A 21,044-nucleotide genomic window follows, 5' to 3' on the forward strand; every position below is an offset into this window, starting at 1 on the left:
ATCACCCACCTACTGCAAGCAGAGCTGGTGGAATCAGGCCACCTTCCCTTTCTTTTTTCCAAAAATACTGCATGAGGTTAAACCAGACTGGGATACCAGGGAGCGTGATTCTCTTACCCATTTAGAATGTTCTTAAAAACAGAGCAAAATCAAATAAGCGAAGGAATTCAGTAGGGTTCTTACAGTGTCACTGTCACTCGGTTGGAACTGGAAGGGCTGCGGTTTGTGAAAGACGGAGTTCTCCTGTAGAAACAGCTGGAGGTTGTAATCCCGCACCACCTGAGAAGACAACAAACGCCGCTGAGATCCGTCCGTTTGCAAACATAAAACCAGGCTACGGCAAAATCAGTCTGCTGTTTCATTCCTCGGATGCAATGAAAGGAAATACAGGGCCTGGTTCTGGGCAGTACTACCCAGTTACTCAGAGGTGTGTGGCAGGATACTCACTGGATGACAAAGACCTAAAATAGATCTGCCATGAAAAAAAAAACCAACCCCACAAAGGGAATTTGGGGGAAAAAAGCACCAACTATTGAGTACAGAGGATGTAAAATTAATATTTTTCTCTTCTCTTGTGGATAATTTCTCATACATAGTTCTTTCTGAAGCCGAAATATCTTATTTTCACACAAATTATTAGTTGCAGGAACTGAACAGACTCTTCGGAATAATGCGCACAAAATCAGCTGCAAAATTCATCTCTTTATATTAAATTGCTTTGAGAGGAACCTCTCATCGCTCGCATTTTGCTAAACCAAAACTACTTCAGCTACGAAATTTGTTTAACGACACGTTTCAGATAGCACGCCACGCATCCCTAAACAAATCTCTTACGTCACGATTTACACATTTATGAAGAAAAACTCCCTGACTGCAATAGGAAAAAATAGGAGCATTGGCTGAAGAACTCTGGAGAGAATTCATTGCTTCGATTGATGACAACGCATAAATAGCAGCATGAAATTATAAAAATCAGCTACCAAAACGAGGGGTTAAAGGTGCGGCAGTGTATCACAAAGCTGGCATTCACCCAGAAATAGCAGCAGCATCGTGTAGGACTGAGAATTCGGATGACGCCGCACGCACAATGGTAAATACGTGTTCTCTAACGCACCAAAATGTTGATGTTTGTGCTGCTGAAATACCCAACTGTAAAAAATTCATCTTCAGTTAAAGAAAGTAAATAGTACTCCAGGGCCAATAATGCACTCATTTAAAACAGTACAGCACATAATTACCCCATCAGTTTGAGCAGCTGCATGTAAACACGTTCAAATGCGTAGAAAATACACAGAGAAGGCATAGAGGGAGGCGGCGTTAGGAATTCCCGCAAATAGGAATTTGGAAAATACCGAAGGAGGAACCATCGGCAGCTTCAGGTGATGCTCGGCACCGACGGCGGCATGGAGATGGTTTATGTGGAGCGGCTCCGTGTCCTTCAGACACATGGGAACGCTGACCACAGCGCACAGCTCTGTGCCATGTCACATACATGTAATTATTTCAAACCAACTTTAATTAGGAAAAACCCCAAAGTGTCGTTACCGAGGGCAGGAAAAGCTATCCAGTGATTTTAACGCAAAAAGCTTTCACTGTAGACCTCTAACTAAAAAGCAACTCAGTTTTTCAGAGAAGAAAAATCATCTTTACAATGGCATTCATAATAAATTTTCAGAGCACCAATATTTAGTTATAAATGAGATCAACTTATTGTAACGTGAGACTCGGGAGAGCGCGCAACTCCAGCAAATTAATATCCCGGAGCATTTCTGGTCAGAGACGTGCAGAAATAAAATTAATTGCCCTGGGTTGGTGAAGCTTCTTACCAGAAATATCACGGCAACGTTATTCCAAACAGCAAATGGAATTTCAGAAAATGTTCAAAAGAAAACCTGAGGTTTTTTTGAAAAGAGAAGTGCAAGAAGTACAAGTCTTGAATAAGAATGTTCAAGTGAAAAGCAAGTTAAATTGCATTTTTACTCAGCAGTAACACAACCTCCGAAGCTGCAACAAACGATAAATTGTGAAAATTCCTCATTTTGTACAGAAAACTTGGGTTTGAGATGTTTCCCTCCATCAGGTCCTGACTGAACACAGCGGAATCCCACGCGGCCCTGCGCACGCACAGCAGCCACCTCCGGCTCTTTGACGCTCAGGAGGTAACGGCGCTGCTGGGAGGGAACCTGTCTCGTTCTAGCAAACAGAATTTAATTCCATCCTGGAAACAGAGACACAGCTCAGACGGAAAAACTAAAGCCCTTCTACCAGCGATTGAAAGAGTTTGCTGAACACACCTTGGCAAGCTTGTAATCTTGTGCTTAAACTAACAGAGAACAGGTGAAGTATTAAAAAAACCCCAATAAATATTTAAAATCTTGGCTTTGATGGCAGGCTGGTTTTTATGTCAAATTACTGAATTGCTAACAAATTTGTTAAGTGTTTAACACTCAAGCTACTTCTGAAACGAGCACGCATGAGAAGGCCAACGGCACCCTGGGCTGCACCCCCCCAGCGTGGGCAGCAGGGCGAGGGAGGGGATTCTGCCCCTCTGCTCCGCTCTGGTGAGACCCCCCTGCAGCGCTGCGTCCAGCTCTGGAGCCCCCAACAGCAGAAGGACGTGGAGCTGCTGGAGAGGGTCCAGAGGAGGCCACGCAGATGCTGAGAGGGCTGGAGCAGCTCTGCTGTGAGGCCAGGCTGAGAGAGCTGGGGCTGTTCAGCCTGGAGAAGAGGAGGCTCCGGGGAGAGCTGAGAGCGGCTCCCAGTGCCCAAAGGGGGCTGCAGGAAAGGTGGGGAGAGACTCTTCAGCAGGGCCTGCTGGGACAGGACGAGGGGTGAAGGTTTTAAAGTAGAGGGAGGGAGATTTAGATTGGATATTAGGAAAAATTTTTTACACTGAGGGTGGTGGAGCACTGTCCCAGGTTGCCCAGAGAGGCGGTGGATGCCCCATCCCTGGAAACATTCCAGGCCAGGTTGGCCGGGGCTCTGAGCAACCTGATGTGGTTGGAGATGTCCCTGCTCCTGGCAGGGGCTTGGGCTCGGTGGGCTTTGAACCTTTGAAGGTCCCTTCCAACTCTAACCATTCTATGATTCTACCTTGTTTCTACATAATCCCTGCACAAATGAGCTCTTTTTCTCTGTGGGTCGTTAAGGTGTACCTATAAGGGAAAATTATGATTGCAGCAAAGCAGCTCGTTTGAGCTCAATGGCAATTTTTAAATTTTTGTTTTAGGCCAGCAAATGAATCATTTAAGTATCAAAATTATCCTGGAAGCGATCGTGTATTCCTGATTCCGGCTGCTCCACAAAGCAAACAAACCTATGACAAGGCTCTAATCTGTTTTCCGTATTTGAATTCTTAATTCAAAGGAACAAACGCCGGAATATTTTGATTTTTAAGCTGACAGTCAATTATTAAGAAATGATTCAAACATTTTCCAGGGCTTTCCTGTGACGGCTGACTAACACGCTTCCAGATCACCCAGCGCAGAACTCTCAGCCGCGATTTCTCTTTCCAAACACGCGGAGCAAGCATAACCGAGCGTCTCCTGATCGCTGCTCTCTGAAGACCTTGCGCTGTGTAAACGCACTCATGAGAACGCAAGCTGGGTGGCAACGGGAAAAATTCTCAAACTTACCCTGCTGGAAGTCTCCAGTAAGAACTGGAATGTGTTTTGTACAGCTTGGCATGTCTCTAGTTCAGTCCTGCTGAATGCCATTAAATAATCCTTAAGGTGATCGTATATATTTCCATCAAGAGCCTGTTTGAGGGAAAGAATTTGAGAAAATTAAGAAAGAAATTAAGAAAAGTAACGTGTATTTTTGTATATCGTTTAGAAATATTTACATTTACATTTGTAAGATGCTTATACAATTTCTTTTAACACGTATTCGCCTATAATTACCGGCCTGGACAATGCCAGGTGGACATCTTTCAGTTTTGATGAGGAATGACAATGCTTTATTTCCATTAGATGGCACCCCAGAGCGCCGTAACACCACGTTTTATTCAACGATTGCCATCCAGTTGTGTAACGCTGCCATAGCAGAACTGTGAGGTCAGGTCTGGAGAAGCGAGTACGTTCGGGGAGATGGCATCCACGTCAAGAAAGGGACCTGGTAACCGCAAGGACATGGGGCTCCTACCAGGCAGACGACTCCTCAAGTCACTCCAGATGCCACCACCAAGACACCCAACCTCTGTCTGCTCCAGACACACAGCTACTTGCTTATTAAAAACTGCTAATCAACGCCTGCCACTTTACAGACGTACACCGCATCCCTTTGTGCACAGAAATACCAAAGACGGATCAGAACCGTGTCATAAACTTAGGAATTACCAGAGGATAATTCAACGGCCAAACTCAAAAGCCTTGTAACCAGAGCCGTGAAATCGCATCGCACGGCCTAGGGTACACGTGGGTTTAAGGCAGGTTCTGTATTAAATACCTACGACTTTCAAAGTGACTGATAACTTCATTTAAATATTTGAACTCTGGATCTATTTAAATATATATATTATATATATTTATGTAAATCAAATTCCGACATCGATTTCAACAGCATATTCATTGCAACAGCGTACGCCGGATTCCAACAGATTCAATAACGCATTTCTAAACAAAATTGCTTTTGATTATTTAAATCATTTTGAAAAGTCAGGGCGGACAAAAAGGTGAATTTGTGCAAGTCTTAAGGAACAGTTGCTCCCTCAGCAAAATCAAGCCCGACGTTTGAGACAGGGCTAACGTGTAAAGCAGACAGAAATCACTCAGAACAGACGACCAATAGCAGAAGAGATTCCCCTTCTGCAAAAAATAAATTCACCAACCATCAGCACACAGCTATGGCAACCACCAGATGAGATGAAAACTTCACATATAGGCATCCTCGGTGAAGGATGCTTCGCGGAAAATAATAAAATTGTGCGGCTGGAATAGAATCACAGCATCTCAAGGTTGGAAGAGACCTCCAAGATCATCAAGTCCAACCATCAACCCAACACCATCATGAGTTCATACGGTTCATCAGGATGAACCGTACGGCTGGGAAAGAGCTATAGGTAAACCTCTCCAGGTTCTTACGAGTGATGTCAGCTCTACCCAATACGCTGTTACGCGTAATTTTTTTTTAAATCTTGTTAAAATAATTACATAACATGAGCTTATGGTTGGGATGCCCATTTGACAAAGACATCAGGAAATTCCCAACTGCAAATCCTTAAAAACCTACAGTGATACACATAGCAGCTTCAGTTCTTGTCTCTCTTGGTACAGGCACTGGAATTGGAGAATGGATTGACAGTAGCTCTGAGGAGAAGGACTTGGGGCCTACAGGAAAGGTGGGGAAAAACCCTTCAGTAGGGCCTATTGTAATAAAACGAGGGGCAATGGTTTTAAAATAGAGGGAGGTAGATTTAGATTCGATATTATTTTTACGCTGAGGGTGGTGGAGCAGTGTCCCAGGTTGCCCAGAGAGGTGGTGGATGCCCCATCCCTGGAAACATTCCAGGCCAGGTTGGACGGGGCTCTGAGCAACCTGATGTGGTTGGAGATGTCCCTGCTCCTTGCAGGGGGGTTGGGCTGGGTGGGCTTTGAAGGTCCCTTCCCACCCAAACCATTCTGTGATTTCATCTTGCAATGCAGATTTATTTCATCAGGCACGGTCCAAGGTTAGCACGGAGATTTTAACACTTCGTGTGCCTTTCTAGCGCTAAAGGGACGAGCCCTCAGTATCGCAGTTAAGCCAGCACCAAAGTTACCATCCCATTTCAGGGACATTTGTTTTCACCCTGAATAGGTACAGTCCCAACAGCGGGTCTGTTCTGCACCTTCAGAGAACACAAACGATGTACAGAACTGCCAAGACCGACTGCGCTCTCAGGAGAATCGCTGCGTGACTACGACAATCCTGAAACTCCCCGAAAACGGAACTTGCAGACTTTTATGATCGAGCATGTTTGATCCTAAAGCTTTGCAGATCAAACACGGTGCTGGAGTGCAACGCTGCTAATACATGTAAATAAATTGTTTAAACTTGACAAAGCAATTATAAATGCTCAGTTCGCAAAGCAATTGTGATTTTTTTTTTTATTCCAGTGTGCTATAAATGAGTATTTTGGAGCTCGATCCCCCTGCATTCATATCAAGCCGATATGTTCTCTAACTGAAGACTTCTACAGCACAGACATCTCTGGTGGAGATAGTCACTCAAGGTCCTTTTTATAGAATCACAGAAGGGTTTGGGTGGGAAGGGACCTTCAAAGCCCACCCAGCCCAAGCCCCCTGCCAGGAGCAGGGACATCTCCAACCACATCAGGTTGCTCAGAGCCCCGGCCAACCTGGCCTGGAACGTTTCCAGGGATGGGGCATCCACCGCCTCTCTGGGCAACCTGGGAAAGTGTCCCACCACCCTCAGGGTACAAAATTGTTTCCTGATATCCAGTCTGAATCCGCCTCCTTCTATTTTAAAACCATGACCCCTGGTCCTGTCCCAGCAGGCCCTGCTGGAGAGTCTCTCCCCACCTTTCCTGCAGCCCCCTTTGGGCACTGGGAGCCGCTCTCAGCTCTCCCCGGAGCCTCCTCTTCTCCAGGCTGAACAGCCCCAGCTCTCTCAGCCTGGCCTCACAGCAGAGCTGCTCCAGCCCTCTCAGCATCTGCGTGGCCTCCTCTGGACCCTCTCCACCAGCTCCACGTCCTTCTGCTGTTGGGGGCTCCAGAGCTGGACGCAGCGCTGCAGGGGGGTCTCCCCAGAGCGGAGCAGAGGGGCAGAATCCCCTCCCTCGCCCTGCTGCCCACGCTGTGGGGATGCAGCCCAGGGTGCTGTTGGTTTCTGGGCTGTGAGCGCACGTTGCCGGCTCGTGTTGAGCTTCTCACCCACCAGCACCCCCAAGTCCTTCTCCTCAGGGCTGCTCTCCATCCACTTAGAGTCAAAGGAGAGAAGCTGGCACTGCTGTGGTGTGATTCAGCTCCCTCTAAGACAGATAGCTAAATAGGTCAGGTGAAACGCAGCGTGCTAAGTGCCTGCTCCTCTTCACTGACCGTAAATAGTGCCCGGCAATTAGCTCAGATATACATGTCCTTACGGCGGTCACGTAAATTTGTGTGAGGTGAAGCCCATCTCAACACATGTTTATTCTCTGCAGCTAATATCTACCAAGCACTAGGAATTATCTTTCCCCTCTCCAAGTGCATTCTATAGTTCTAGAAATATAAAAAGACAGAGAAACTTCTAATTCATTTTTTCCTCACTCCTCTTGCAATGACCACAGCTCTGCAGTTTTGTGCTAAAATGCCAGAACATCCTCCCAGTGTGACACAGAGATCTAGAAGAAAGATCTATGAGAAAGAACATCAAAGAAAAGCATGGCAAAATATTAGGAAGCACATAAATCTGTCAGCATGTGAAAACTGCACTGCAGCCTTCCTCTTTTCACTAATTAAAAGCGGTTTCAATATAATGAAGGTTTTACGTACCAATGAGAGCTGCCAGGATTGGAAGTTATTAAAGTCAGTGCGATACAACATGGGCACGTTTGTCAGCCAAGTAAAGCCACCACTAAGCACGGAGCTCCAACAGCTCAACACGAGCGGGCAACGTGCGCTCACAGCCCAGAAACCAACGGCACCCTGGGCTGCATCCCCACAGCGTGGGCAGCAGGGCGAGGGAGGGGATTCTGCCCCTCTGCTCCGCTCTGGGGAGACCCCCCTGCAGCGCTGCGTCCAGCTCTGGAGCCCCCAACAGCAGAAGGACGTGGAGCTGCTGGAGAGGGTCCAGAGGAGGCCACGCAGATGCTGAGAGGGCTGGAGCAGCTCTGCTGTGAGGCCAGGCTGAGAGAGCTGGGGCTGTTCAGCCTGGAGAAGAGGAGGCTCCGGGGAGAGCTGAGAGCGGCTCCCAGTGCCCAAAGGGGGCTGCAGGAAAGGTGGGGAGAGACTCTTCAGCAGGGCCTGCTGGGACAGGGCGAGGGGTCATGGTTTCAAAATAGAGGGAGGTGGATTTAGATTGGATATTAGGAAAAAATTTTTTACGCTGAGGGTGGTGGAGCACTGGCCCAGGTTGCCCAGAGAGGCGGTGGATGCCCCATCCCTGGAAACATTCCAGGCCAGGTTGGCCGGGGCTCTGAGCAACCTGATGTGGTTGGAGATGTCCCTGCTCCTTGCAGGGGGGTTGGACTGGGTGGGCTTTGAAGGTCCCTTCCAACCCAAACCATTCTGTGATTCCATGATTCTAAAAAACTCTTCGCCACACAGAAAACACGACACCCCGCCAGTTACGGGATGGGGGTCCGCGTCGGTTACAAATGGCTTTCACTGATAACGTACCTGTTCATTCTATAAAATGGTAATTATGATATCAAACTGGGTACATGAATATTGAAACAAAAGCCGTGACTCGCTGAACTAGCCGATATAAATTAACATTCACATGGGGTTTCATAATACCTAATTTGAATCTTCTTTACTTACAAAGGCTCTGACCCAAGGCACTGAACATCACCACTTAGGCTTGAAATAAAAAGTATTTTCAAAATTTCTGATCACACAACTGGAAGAGGTAAAAAAAAAAAGTATCAAAAAACCCCATCACACATTATTCCACTACAATGGCTTTTGTTCTCTTTCTGAATCTCAGAAGATTACTAAATCACTCACTGTATTACAATGCGACTGAAAAACCTGTCCTTTTCCAACCTCAAAAGGAAATCAAGATTTTTTTTTTTTTTTAAAACAAATCTGGCATCAGAACTAAGGTAATATGAAGTTAAGTACCACAGAATTACCATTTCCAAGGACAGAAAAAAGTCAAGGTTTTTTAAGAAATCGGTTCTTTACAGTGAAATTGCCACACTGAAGGTACAAAACTACCTCCTCACCTGAGCTCAAGCTGTAGCAGAGAACGGCTGAAATTAGGACTGACAAAAACTGAAATGGTTAACAAAGGCAATGGACACACAACCAAATTAAAACATATTTTTATAAGAAATATAAGAATATAAGAAATCCTATATGTTAATTCAAATCAATATAACAGTATATGGAGGGAACAACATTTTTCTGATTTCAACATAAAATTTCAAGTGTAACAGTTTTCTAGGAACAGAATTTGAGCTGGTAATTCACAATGTGGAAGAGACACCATCTTCATTCACCTAACTTCCTTCCAGGTCTCTTCACTAGAACATTTACAGCTCTCAGACTCCATTTGAATTTCTTGGAGAAGACTGAGAACAAGCTAAACTACTATGCATTTTTCATTTTAAAAGACTCATTCCTTCTCAAATCCCAAAGAAGAAATGGAATTTCTTTGACCCATGCATAACGTTGGCCAGAGTTGTGCAACGGCACCAAGGCAGGTCTTCCACTTTATCTCATTTATTTCTGAAATATTCCTGCTATTCCGTTCCAGCTTCCATCCATTCAAACTGCTAAGCCATGCTGAAGCTTCGGATAAAATTTTTACAGTTTGAACTCACATGTTCAAACCAACCCTCTCATTCAATGATCTGAATCCGCCAGGCGTCAAAACAAGAAGGACGTTGAGGTGCTGGAGCGCGTCCAGAGAAGGGCAACGCAGCTGTGAGGGGTCTGGAGCACCAGTGTGATGAGGAGCGGCTGAGGGAACTGGGGTTGTTCAGTCTGAAGAAGAGAAGGCTGAGGGGAGACCTCATCGCTCTCTACAGCTCCCTGACAGGAGGGTGCGGGGAGGGCGTGTTGTCTCTTCTCCCAGGTAACGAGTAATGGGATGAGAGGAAACGGCCTCAAGTTGTGTCAGGGGAGGTTTAGGTTGGATATCAGGAAATATTCTTTGCTGACAGAGTGGTCAGGCACTGGAACAGGCTGCCTGGGGAAGTGGTGGAGTCCCCATTCCTGGAGGTGTTCAAAGAACGTGTGACGTGGCACGTCAGGACACGGTTTAGTGGGCATGGTGGTGTTGGGTTGGTGGCTGGACTTGATGACCTTGGAAGTGTTTTCCAACCTTAAAGATTCTAAGATTTTATGATTTGTGGAGCAAAAAGTGTTCATTTTAAACATCCATCCTTTCATGGGTTGATGCAACTCAACAGTTTACCTCGGGTAATTTTGCAACTGCCGAGCAAAAAACCTTGACAAATGCTTCGGAAGCTGCCACCACTTTGCCGGAAACAATACAGCTGACGTTGAAGGCAAAGAATTTCCTTACATGGGTGGAGGTAACATAACAAAATTAGATCTGATCCTGCCCAACCCACACTACAGTCTGAAAATGAAAAGATAAGGAAAAGTTTTAAATGAACTGACCAAAAATCATTGTGTTTGAGGAGCGATAACTCTTCCATGAAGCCAACGGTATTGCATCACGGCAATGTGACATATTTTCCTGTTGAGTAATCAACGCAAACTCCTCAAATAAAAAGGGAGATCTGTATCACAGATGCTTTCTCTGTATTTCAGGTAGTCTATTAAAAAATAAAACTAAATTCTTATATCACCTTATTCCCATTTGCACCAGAAACCCTACTTCACCTGTCCCCGATCTGTTTTGTTTCGCAAACAACCTGTAACCTATTAAGGCCAGGGACTCTATTTTTCATCCCCCATTTTCCGTAACACTAAACTTTTTCTTACTTAACATTTTAAAAAAATCCCAATATAAATTACATAACATAGATGCTGAGTGAAGCTTTTTGAGTGTTTGCGTTTAAAACTTACGCCTATAATCCATTAAACAAACAGCGCGATCTCACGGACGGTGCAGTCTGGGAATTTTCAGCTGAATGATTTTGGTAAATGAGACTCCAAATGATTTAATATTTATATGCAAAGATCTCAGAATATAAAAAAGAACATAAAAAGTTCCTTACATTAGATACTAGGAAGAAATTTTTTACACTGAGGGTGGTGGGGCACTGTCCCAGGGTGCCCAGAGAGGCGGTGGATGCCCCATCCCTGGAAACATTCCAGGCCAGGTTGGCCGGGGCTCTGAGCAACCTGATGTGGTTGGAGATGTCCCTGCTCCTGGCAGGGGGTTGGACTAGATGACCTTCAAAGGTCCCTTCCCACCCAAACCATTCCGTGATTCTATGAAAAAGGAAAAGCTGGAGTACGTACAATAATAGCTGAATTGTTAACAGGAATTATTACTATTAAGACATCACCTTAAGAGACATCTGGGTCTCTGAGAGGTTAAGAACAACATTCCACTGTGTTTTCCCCTAAAAATGCTGATTTCTGGTAGTTATTTATTCTAATACTGAAGAGGTGTTTTCCTTCTTTAAGTCTTTTTCTTTCTAAATTCTTCCATCACCGCAGTATTTGTCACTGCTGAACTACTCTTCTTCTCCATCAAGACATCCTAACATAAAAGTAAATCAGGTCTGTGAGTATTTGTCAAGAAAACGCGACTTCTAGGTATAAATTACCGACAAACCCAAGATCAAAGCACGAAAAGTGTCCCTGAACAGCATGCCTGCAGCAACCGTGTCTCTGCTGACACCAAACCAGTGTGAGCTTCTGCATTTCTCAGTCACCACCAACCTGCAGGAACAATTGCGCAGCGTCTGCGCCAATCACGATATCAAAGTCTGAAGTCTGACTTAAAAATGACGGGAAGCCGGCTGCCTAGCCTGCCCTTTACAAGCTCAGCATTTGATAAAAATCCTCTTTTTTTTTTTTTTCCGCTAAATGTGTGCTAGAAGAGAAAGCTGCAAAGAAAAGCTGACGATAAATCCCGACTCTCTTTGCCGGATCAAAAAGTTAGTACTGGATTTCAGCCTACAAGGAGAAAGGATCATCTAAGCCTAGCTCTGTAAAATCGGAATTTCAAGTTGACGCAGCAGTACAGCCCCGCAGTCTGCATCCAATGCACAACAGTGGGAAGCTAAGGCCGTAAAATTCCCTGTATCCCAGGATAATCTTGCACATCCAGCAAGGTCCAGAACCATCTGAGTCTCGGTGAAGGAACACGAGCTCGTTCTGCCAGTGAACATCTGGAATTTAGTGGGGTCCCACAAAACACAACCACCCTAAAGATCCGTCTGGACAGGGCAAGAAGGCCTCAAAAGGCAGAGCTGGGGGACCCAGGAGCAGGCCCAAAGGCAGGTGTAAAAAGGAGGATGGGTCTAAATCCTTGATTTTTCCTACACAACTGTTGCTATGAAGCTACCTGGGATGTGAACAGGGTAAAAAAGGTTTCTAAGTCATCGCTGAGTTACACCAGCACTCGTTCCTTACCCAAGGTACGCGTTCCTGTGAAGAATATTGTTCATCTGCTCATGGTGGTCCCGTCAACACTTTGTAAAAATTAAATATTGCACCAAAACCGCTTGAATTTCCCAATTAAAATTGCTTTTGATTGCTTCTTCCGTAACAGGGCATCTTCAGCTCTGCTCTGGAAGTATCCCAGTAGATACCAATCCTGAAGTACAGGTGGACAGTCAAGTGTCCTGGGCACCTCGGTCGCCCTCAACTCCTGCAGGACGTGGTTTCTTTGAACGGTGAGCACGTCAGACACAAAGTATCAGCCAAAACAAACAAAAAGGGTAGTAACTTGCAGAGATTTTTACTTTGCTAGCTCTTAGTGCACTTAGAGCAAATTCTTCTACCTCCCCAGCCACCAATCTGTTCGTATCTCCTTGAAATGAAGAAGGTTTGGGCCCAATAACTCACAAGGCCCTACAGAAAGATCCTCTGCCACCTCTCCGGCTTCTGCTCCTTCTTGCAGTTTCATAGAAAATAATTTTAAGGAATTTTTTATAACTATCTTCCTGTACTGTTGCTGTCAAGCTCATTAGCTTCTCCTGTTAGTTTTTATTTTCTTTTTCTGAAACTAACATCCTGGATGGCTGCATGTTCTTCAGAAGTACATTCCTAAACATCCAGCTGTGAACAAGGAAGCCAAAGATATTCCAGGGACATAATCCACACCACTCAGGAGCAGAAAATGGTACAAAAATTTGGGAACGTGTAGCGATCAAAAAAGCAGACCAAAAGGTAGGAAGAGAATACGATGAAAAAGGCTGGAATATGGATAAAATGTCTATTTAAATAAACAAAGATTGCGGAAGCTATCATGGTTTCCTCATCTCTTCCCCCAACCTAGAGAAGGAGCTTTCATCATGGCAAATATGGAACAATAAACAGTAGAAGACAACAAGGCCCTGACTTCTGTTTGCTGGCCTTGCGGCTCGGTGCTCACGAACACGCGTTGCGCTTTCTCTTACCCCAGAGCGTTGTATTTTCTAGTGTCAATAGTTTTGGGCTGGTCTGCAAGTTCTTTGTCTGGTCTCATTAGTCACTCGATGATTGTCCTACACATCATTTTGTTCCTTTACAATCGAGGCAGGGTCATTGTTTTTAATGACAAAACCTTTGTGGCTGGTGCACTGAAGTCTACTCTGAGCACAGAAAAACACGGAATGGCTGCCAACTGATGCCCATCACCCTCCCTGAATCCAGAGACAAAGCCACTTTAAAACAAGAATAAGTAAAATTAACGCTAATATTAAGTACTCCTTTGAGATTTGCCTCCACAGACCTCATGGGAGTGCCCTGTAGTTGTGACATTTAATGATGAAGGTTTGGTAGGTGAACACAGGCACCGAAGGAAATCTCCTTCGGAAATTCTTCATTGCTCTGGAAATGATTCTTTGTCACATGAGGCAGACAGCCATGAGAGTCACCTGATGAAGACAGCACTAAATTAATACTTCAGGGCTCAAGAATAATTCCACTTAAATCAGTGGGAATACCCTGATGTAAGATTGCCATAAGAATGGAGCTGGTCCAGAGGAGGCCACGCAGATGCTGAGAGGGCTGGAGCAGCTCTGCTGTGAGGCCAGGCTGAGAGAGCTGGGGCTGTTCAGCCTGGAGAAGAGGAGGCTCCGGGGAGAGCTGAGAGCGGCTCCCAGTGCCCAAAGGGGGCGGCAGGAAAGGTGGGGAGAGACTCTTCAGCAGGGCCTGCTGGGACAGGACGAGGGGTCATGGTTTTAAAATGGAGGGAGGAGGATTCATACTTGATATAAGGGAGAAATTTTTTACGCTGAGGGTGGTGGAGCAGTGTCCCAGGTTGCCCAGAGAGGCGGTGGATGCGCCATCCCTGGAAACATTCCAGGCCAGGTTGGCCGGGGCTGTGAGCAACCTGATGTGGTTGGAGATGTCCCTGCTCCTTGCAGGGGGGTTGGACTGGGTGGGCTTTGAAGGTCCCTTCCAACCCAAACCATTCTGTGACCCTATGACCATCATAACGACTGTCGAACATCGCTGCGGTATGGGATACGTCTAACATTTGCAGCTGTCCTTATTTTTTCTTCAGTAGGAAAATGCACCCAACAATGAATTATTTTGTTGCTCACTTTTAAAAACAAATGTATTTTTACGTAATTTGGAAGGTAGGTTAAATAAAAGTACTTTACTTTGGGCTCAAACTATGAGGGTTCTAAGCTCCTACAGGATTTAATCACACAAACACAGTTCCATTTCCAAGAAAGACTTCCGCTGTGCCAACGGTGGGGATTTATCAGCAAGTCCCCACAGAAGCCTTCACACTCTAGATGGAACATCCCTGGCTCAGGTCCACTGGCTCTCCTGGCTAAGTCTCAAAATCATGTTCTACAAGAGTACAGACTAAGGAACAGCGACCTTAAATGTCACAAATGTGCAGGTGAAAATGCATTTCATAGCAAATCTCATGTTTCTCAATAGTTCAAAATGCTCCCTCGGCAGACAAAATGCATTAAAAAGTGTTAAAAAATTAAATCAGACGCCGACCATAGACATTCCTCATGAGCTTTTGTTTATTCTTTCACATCCTCCCTTTTTTTGTAACCATCTATTTTGCCATTGCTGGTTTTAGTTTTTGTTCAGTTGATCCAGTCTCTGTATTATCATTTCAACAGCCGTTATTTTTGTGTCCACTGCGCTTTTCATTTACCTCAAATAAATCTGTTGAATAAAACCTCTTCTGCTCCAGCACAGGCTGTTGTTCCCAGTTGCTATTTGGATTTATCGCTTCCATATAGAATCACAGAATCATATCTATATGTATCCTCTACTAAAGGATTACTAAATACTTTTTACCAATTTAAGGACCAAAGCAAGCGACACTATTTTTAGGAATTTTTGTCACCTACACAAATGAGCAACATGTTCCTAAAAGGAGAGTGGCTCCGAGTCACAACGCTGCGATTGCTGCAATAATTATAGAATCAGAGAACAATGACCGAAATCATCTCCAATAATAAAGGAAAAAAACATCGCAGGGGTACGCCAAAGGTACAGCAGCTGCATTGCAGCACAGAAGAATAATTCGCATTTCCCAAATATCGCTTGGGAATTCCACGTGCCAATTAGGCTTTATTACTTTCAGTAGTCCATTCTCATTTACTCCCAGAGGAATCCCGCGGACAATTTCTGCATGCACTCCTTCTAAGCACCGGTGCATGAGGAGAAAGATCATTTTAGTCTGCAGTCTGGAATTAAAAACACTCTGGAAGGTTTCTCCCCTTTAAACCGATTCCCTCCACCAGCAGCACCAAGCCCAGCACAAAATCCCCCATTACAACCAGTATTCCCCAACAAGTACGATGGGTTCACTGGCTGGAGCATCTCCTCCAGAAGCTGACAGTATTTTATAAGCTTCTACTACTTGATGCACGGCGGCGATGGGTAACAAAAAACAACAGAAAAGTGAATAAAAATGGGATCCAGAGTTGTTAAATTTTTTAATTAAATCACTTCTTAAGCGCAGCCTGATTGGACACACCTAAATATATTTTACTCATTTGACGAACTTAATTGCCTTAGAGTAAGCTGCTTCTCAAACTTATTTCATTAGTGCTCCACAGTTCGTAATTAATGCTCAAACCTTTTTAAAAGCTACTAAATTTCATAATAGTACTGCTCAAGATGTCCTAACGACAATACATTGTCAGAAGAGTGCAAGAAATGTTTAAATCACATCGGAAGGGACGTCCCAAGAATCTGGTAGGCTTGGGATTTCTTTGAGACAAGACTATCTTTGATCCCTAATCTTTGCTGTTCAATAAATCGAGACTTTCACCAAAGTGAATCTCTGATATAGAATCACAGAATCACGGAATGGTTTGGGTGGGAAGGGACCTTCAAAGCCCACCCAGTCCAACCCCCTGCCAGGAGCAGGGACATCTCCAACCACATCAGGTTGCTCACAGCCCCGGCCAACCTGGCCTGGAATGTTTCCAGGGATGGGGCATCCACCACCTCTCTGGGCAACCTGGGACAGTGCCCCACCACCCTCATTTTAAAAAATTTTTTCCTAATATCCAATCTAAATCTCCCTCCCTCTATTTTGAAACCATGACCCCTCGTCCTGTCCCAGCAGGCCCTGCTGAAGAGTCTCTCCCCACCTTTCCTGCAGCCCCCTTTGGGCACTGGGAGCCGCTCTCAGCTCTCCCCGGAGCCTCCTCTTCTCCAGGCTGAACAGCCCCAGCTCTCTCAGCCTGGCCTCACAGCAGAGCTGCTCCAGCCCTCTCAGCATCTGCGTGGCCTCCTCTGGACCCTCTCCACCAGCTCCACGTCCTTCTGATGTTGGGGGCTCCTTTGTATTTCACTTCAAATTATCCAATGGAGCATCTGAAGGTTTTCAGTACCGACTCCATTATCACTTTGGTCCTAAATTACCACTCTGGGGGCACAGGACACCTTGTTTCTCATATGGAGAAGTCCCACAGACTGCCATTGTACGTATACATATTATTAACATACAGTTTCAATAACGTTTATCATTTAATATCTCATTTAACAGGACAAAATCAGTACACACACAGTCAATTTTAAATATGATATCGGAGTTTTCCCACATAGTTTCAATGTAAACATGCGTAAAGTCTAGGTAACACACTGGAATGTTGGGTGGTTACAAGTAACAGCAGATAAAAATGCTGAAGAAATAAAAAATCTCTTCTTCAAATGAATCCAGAGTTGCTAAAAACAAAACCCTGTGAATGATCTACCTGGGATCCCTGACTCCATGACTTCCAAAAGAGGAACGTCGCGTGTTTCCAGTTAAAACGCTTCGCCGCAGCCCCACCTGCCCCTCGAGCGGCGCGCACCAGGTGCTTCCTGAGTTGGGCTCTTTCCCCGCGCTAGCTACAGGGCGCCTGGAAGGCACACAGGCTGCTTTTTTGGCAGAGGGAAGTATTTTGGGAACCGTTCTTATTGTACTACAGCATGGCTTTGAAACGAGAGGGCAAAGTCTCATTTCCTGTTCGAAACGGGGAGTTTAATGACGTTTTACAGAAAAATCTTCAGACCTGATCCAAATCTTAAGCGGTTTCTCCATAAAATCTTTAAAAGCAAAAAAAAAAAAAAAAAAGTTTGGAAGTTTTCTGTTACCTCCTTAAACCAGATTTCTCAACAAGATTCCTGCTACCTCCTTCCCGATCTTAACCCTTACGCCGCTTTCCTTGTGCCCCCTTCCTAGCAGTGATTTGGAATTTTTTTTTGGCTTTCCAATTGTTTTCCTTGTCCTACTGCCCTGCATTCAACATTCACCACTTGATCATCCCTCTTTATTTCTTCCCGAGTCGCTCCCACTCGCCGCACCAGCGATACCATCGTATAAATACATCCGCGATGACTTCTCCGTAACCTCCTCTACAGGAAATACCTTTCGCGAGCATCTGTCAAATCACACCGCGTTTTTTCGCAAGCAACCCTTTTCCAAAGTTATTTCTGTCAAACCGCCAAAAGAAAACTCGCGGACAAGTCACGAGCATTAGCAAGGAATAGTTTTATTATCCCATGAAAAATGATTATTGCTTTAAGATAATTAAGTAAGTTGCCCTGATTTATATATTAGGCTTTGCGACGCTCGGTACACTCCCCATCCATGGAGGAATAAATACTCAAATCCCCAAAATAAACAGTCTTTGTGAAATAAATGCTTAAACAAGGAATTGCTTTGTGATTAAAGCAGGAGGTGAGACAGAGAATCACAGAATCACGGAATGGTTTGGGTGGGAAGGGACTTTCAAAGCCCACCCAGCCCAACCCCCCTGCCAGGAGCAGGGACATCTCCAACCACATCAGGTTGCTCAGAGCCCCGGCCAACCTGGCCTGGAATGTTTCCAGGGATGGGGCATCCACCGCCTCTCTGGGCAACCTGGGACAGTGCTCCACCACCCTCAGGGAAAAAAATTTTTCCTAATATCCAATCTGAATCTGCCTCCCTCTATTTTGAAACCATCACCCCTCATCCTGTCCCAGCAGGCCCTGCTGAAGAGTCTCTCCCCACCTTTCCTGCAGCCCCCTTTGGGCACTGGGAGCCGCTCTCAGCTCTCCCCGGAGCCTCCTCTTCTCCAGGCTGAACAGCCCCAGCTCTCTCAGCCTGTCAAGAGCTGACTGTCATCAGGCAAATGTGACCACGGCTCAGTTTTTCATCTGCACAACAGAAAGGGCTGTGATTCAGACCCACTCCTTTGTCTCGAGTTAGCCTGGAAAGGGCGTGTGATGAGTAACGTGGTCTTCCAGGGTGCGAGTGGCTTAGAAACTGAAAATATGAGATGCTACCATGGCTGTACCACTCACTGTTAAGGCCATCTCAACTTCCCTTACTTGATTTTGCCCAAATTACCACCAGAAGTGGTCGACTTTCCGTCGGGAAGTCTCTTTTCACTTCCCTGTAAATGTTTACTCAGTCAGCCAGAATATGAACGTTCAAAAGTGTAGTTAGCACACATTCAACGGAATACGGAGGAGCTGAAGTTCTCCAAAGCAGCACTTGGTTATCAACTGGGAAGCGCCACACACGAGCGTTTAAGAGAAAGCATAACAAGAGAGCACAATTCAGTATTAATTATTCAACAACTTACGTGGATGCATAGTCACGCAGCAAACAAGGCCTTATTAAAGGAATTAATTTCCCCAAGGTTTTATGCGCATGTAGGCGCACAGACTGATGTCCTTGGAAGGGAAACCAGCGTGGCATCAGCTACTGTGAAGCCGACAACGAGCATCTCCTGGAACGCTCGTACCGTGTGCCGGGCGACGGCCTCCCTTCACTCATCCTCCCTTCACGGGAACGAACACGAGAAGCCAACGCACGCTCAGCGACCGTTCCCAAAAGGAAAGTCGCTGTGCCCATCTGATACCGTAGATAACGCAATCTACGGCTGGCTTAATTGTAATTACAAAATATTTGTGGCTTGCAGCTGACAAGAAGGGAAGTGAAACAATAGTTCTTTCACTTACATAAATCCCCTCTACATTTGAAAGGGAGTATTACAGGATCTTAAAAGAATAGCTAGGACTGAATTAATAAAAGAGATTTATAGAAGAAAACGGAAACCTCTGGAGACGTCAAAATTATTTTATCTTAATGCTGTTTTTTTTCATTTAGGACAGAATCTCCATTTTAGAAAAATAATTCCCTGGGTGCTTCTAAATCATTCTAAAAAGCATAAAACAATAACGTGTATGTAAAATGATTTCTTACAGCGATAATACTGGTTCTGCTTGTTCTGGAGTCTACAGAAACACGCACTCATGCAAACGTCAACCTTTTATTTATACAGGGCACACGGTGGCCAGCCATTGCCGGGATAACATTCCTGAGGCAATTTAAGACTTTCAGCTAAGGTGTCAACTTACTTTTCAAGCCAAAGAGAGTCACCAGAGGAAAGGACTGCTTGCCGCACACATCGTATTGATTTCTGGGCATAAATCAAATGATTAACTGAAAACCACCAAGTTCTCAATGTTGGGTGATTTTTTTTTCAGCTGAATGTCATTTGTGCAAGTAATGTTTGGAGTCTGTATTTGTATTGGTTCTAAATGATCACTAAAAGTGCTCGGTAACGGTGGACGACTGAGCTGAAAGCACAGATGTCAACTCAGCTTCACAAAAATCCCCAACAACGCTAATAAAGAAAAACACGGGTTCATCAAAACACCGACATCCTAGCACTGTTGGCTCAGGCAGTCACTCCAGTTCATGGCAGAAAAAAAAGCAGAAATGGGAAGTTAAGGGTTCCGAAGCAGAATTTTCCTAATAGAAAAAGTTATTTCATGGAATTATAGAATAGTTCAGGTTCAAAGGGAGATACTGGTCCAACCTCTGCTCAAAGCAGGGCCAAACAGATCAGGCGGCTCAGGGCTGTGTGCAGTCAAGTTCTGAATGTCTCCAAGGTCGGACGTTTCTCCCTGAGGCCTTGATTCTGTCTGATCACTTTTATGGCAAAACTTTTCCCTTAGATTTAAAGAGAAATTCCTGTGTTCCAATTTGCTCCCCACCCATCATGCCATTACCTTCAAAAAAAAGCCTGGCTCAGTCTTCTCCATACGCTGCCCACTAGGCAGCTGTAGACCATCAACACTGTCAATACCTCCCCTTCTTTTCTTAGGCTGAGCAAACCCAGTTTTCTCAGCATCTCCTTCTTCATCACATGCTCTAGATGCTACACTCAGTCTTGGTGCTCCCCTGCGATGGCTCAACCACTACTCACATTAATCCTCATGACTGCCAGCTCATTCCTCAGAAGCCAGACAGATCTCCTCCTCTATCAGAATCCTTTAAGACGGTCAAAGGCTCAATGTCCAAATGCAGATCAGTGACAAGTGGCGTTCCTCAGGGGTTCGTGTTGGGCCCGGCCCTGTGCAACATCTTTGCTGGCAACATGGACAGTGGGACAGAGCGCACGCTCAGCAAGTTCACCGACAACACCCAGCTGTGTGGTGCCGTCGACACGCTGGAGGGGAGGGATCCATCCAGAGGGACCTGGACAGGCTGGAGAGGTGGGCCCGTGCCAACCTCATGGCGTTCAACCAGGCCAAGGGCAAGGTCCTGCACGTGGGTGGGGGCAACCCCAGGCACAAAGCCAGGCTGGGTGGAGAATGGATGGAGAGCAGCCCTGAGGAGAAGGACTGGGGGGTGCTGGTGGATGAGAAGCTCAACACGAGCCGGCAACGTGCGCTCACAGCCCAGAAACCAACGGCACCCTGGGCTGCATCCCCACAGCGTGGGCAGCAGGGTGAGGGAGGGGATTCTGCCCCTCTGCTCCGCTCTGGGGAGACCCCCCTGCAGCGCTGCGTCCA

General features: G+C 45.6%; 1 protein-coding gene across 2 annotated transcripts in view; it reads right to left on the reverse strand.

Annotated features, from left to right (window-relative positions):
• FCHSD2 (FCH and double SH3 domains 2) overlaps nucleotides 1-21,044 on the reverse strand; it is a 154,290-nt gene that overhangs the window by 32,469 nt on the left and 100,777 nt on the right. For both annotated transcript variants that reach the window (XM_086739763.1, XM_086739764.1), the window contains exons 9-10: nucleotides 3,636-3,758; nucleotides 184-279 (exon numbers count right to left, since the gene is read on the reverse strand). In XM_086739763.1, the coding sequence (XP_086595889.1) occupies nucleotides 184-279; nucleotides 3,636-3,758 (219 nt within the window). The remainder of the gene's footprint in view (nucleotides 1-183; nucleotides 280-3,635; nucleotides 3,759-21,044) is intronic.

The sequence above is a fragment of the Chlamydotis macqueenii genome, chromosome 1 (genome assembly GCF_036417535.1).
Source record: "Chlamydotis macqueenii isolate bChlMac1 chromosome 1, bChlMac1.mat, whole genome shotgun sequence".
Classification (NCBI taxonomy): Eukaryota; Metazoa; Chordata; class Aves; order Otidiformes; family Otididae; genus Chlamydotis; species Chlamydotis macqueenii.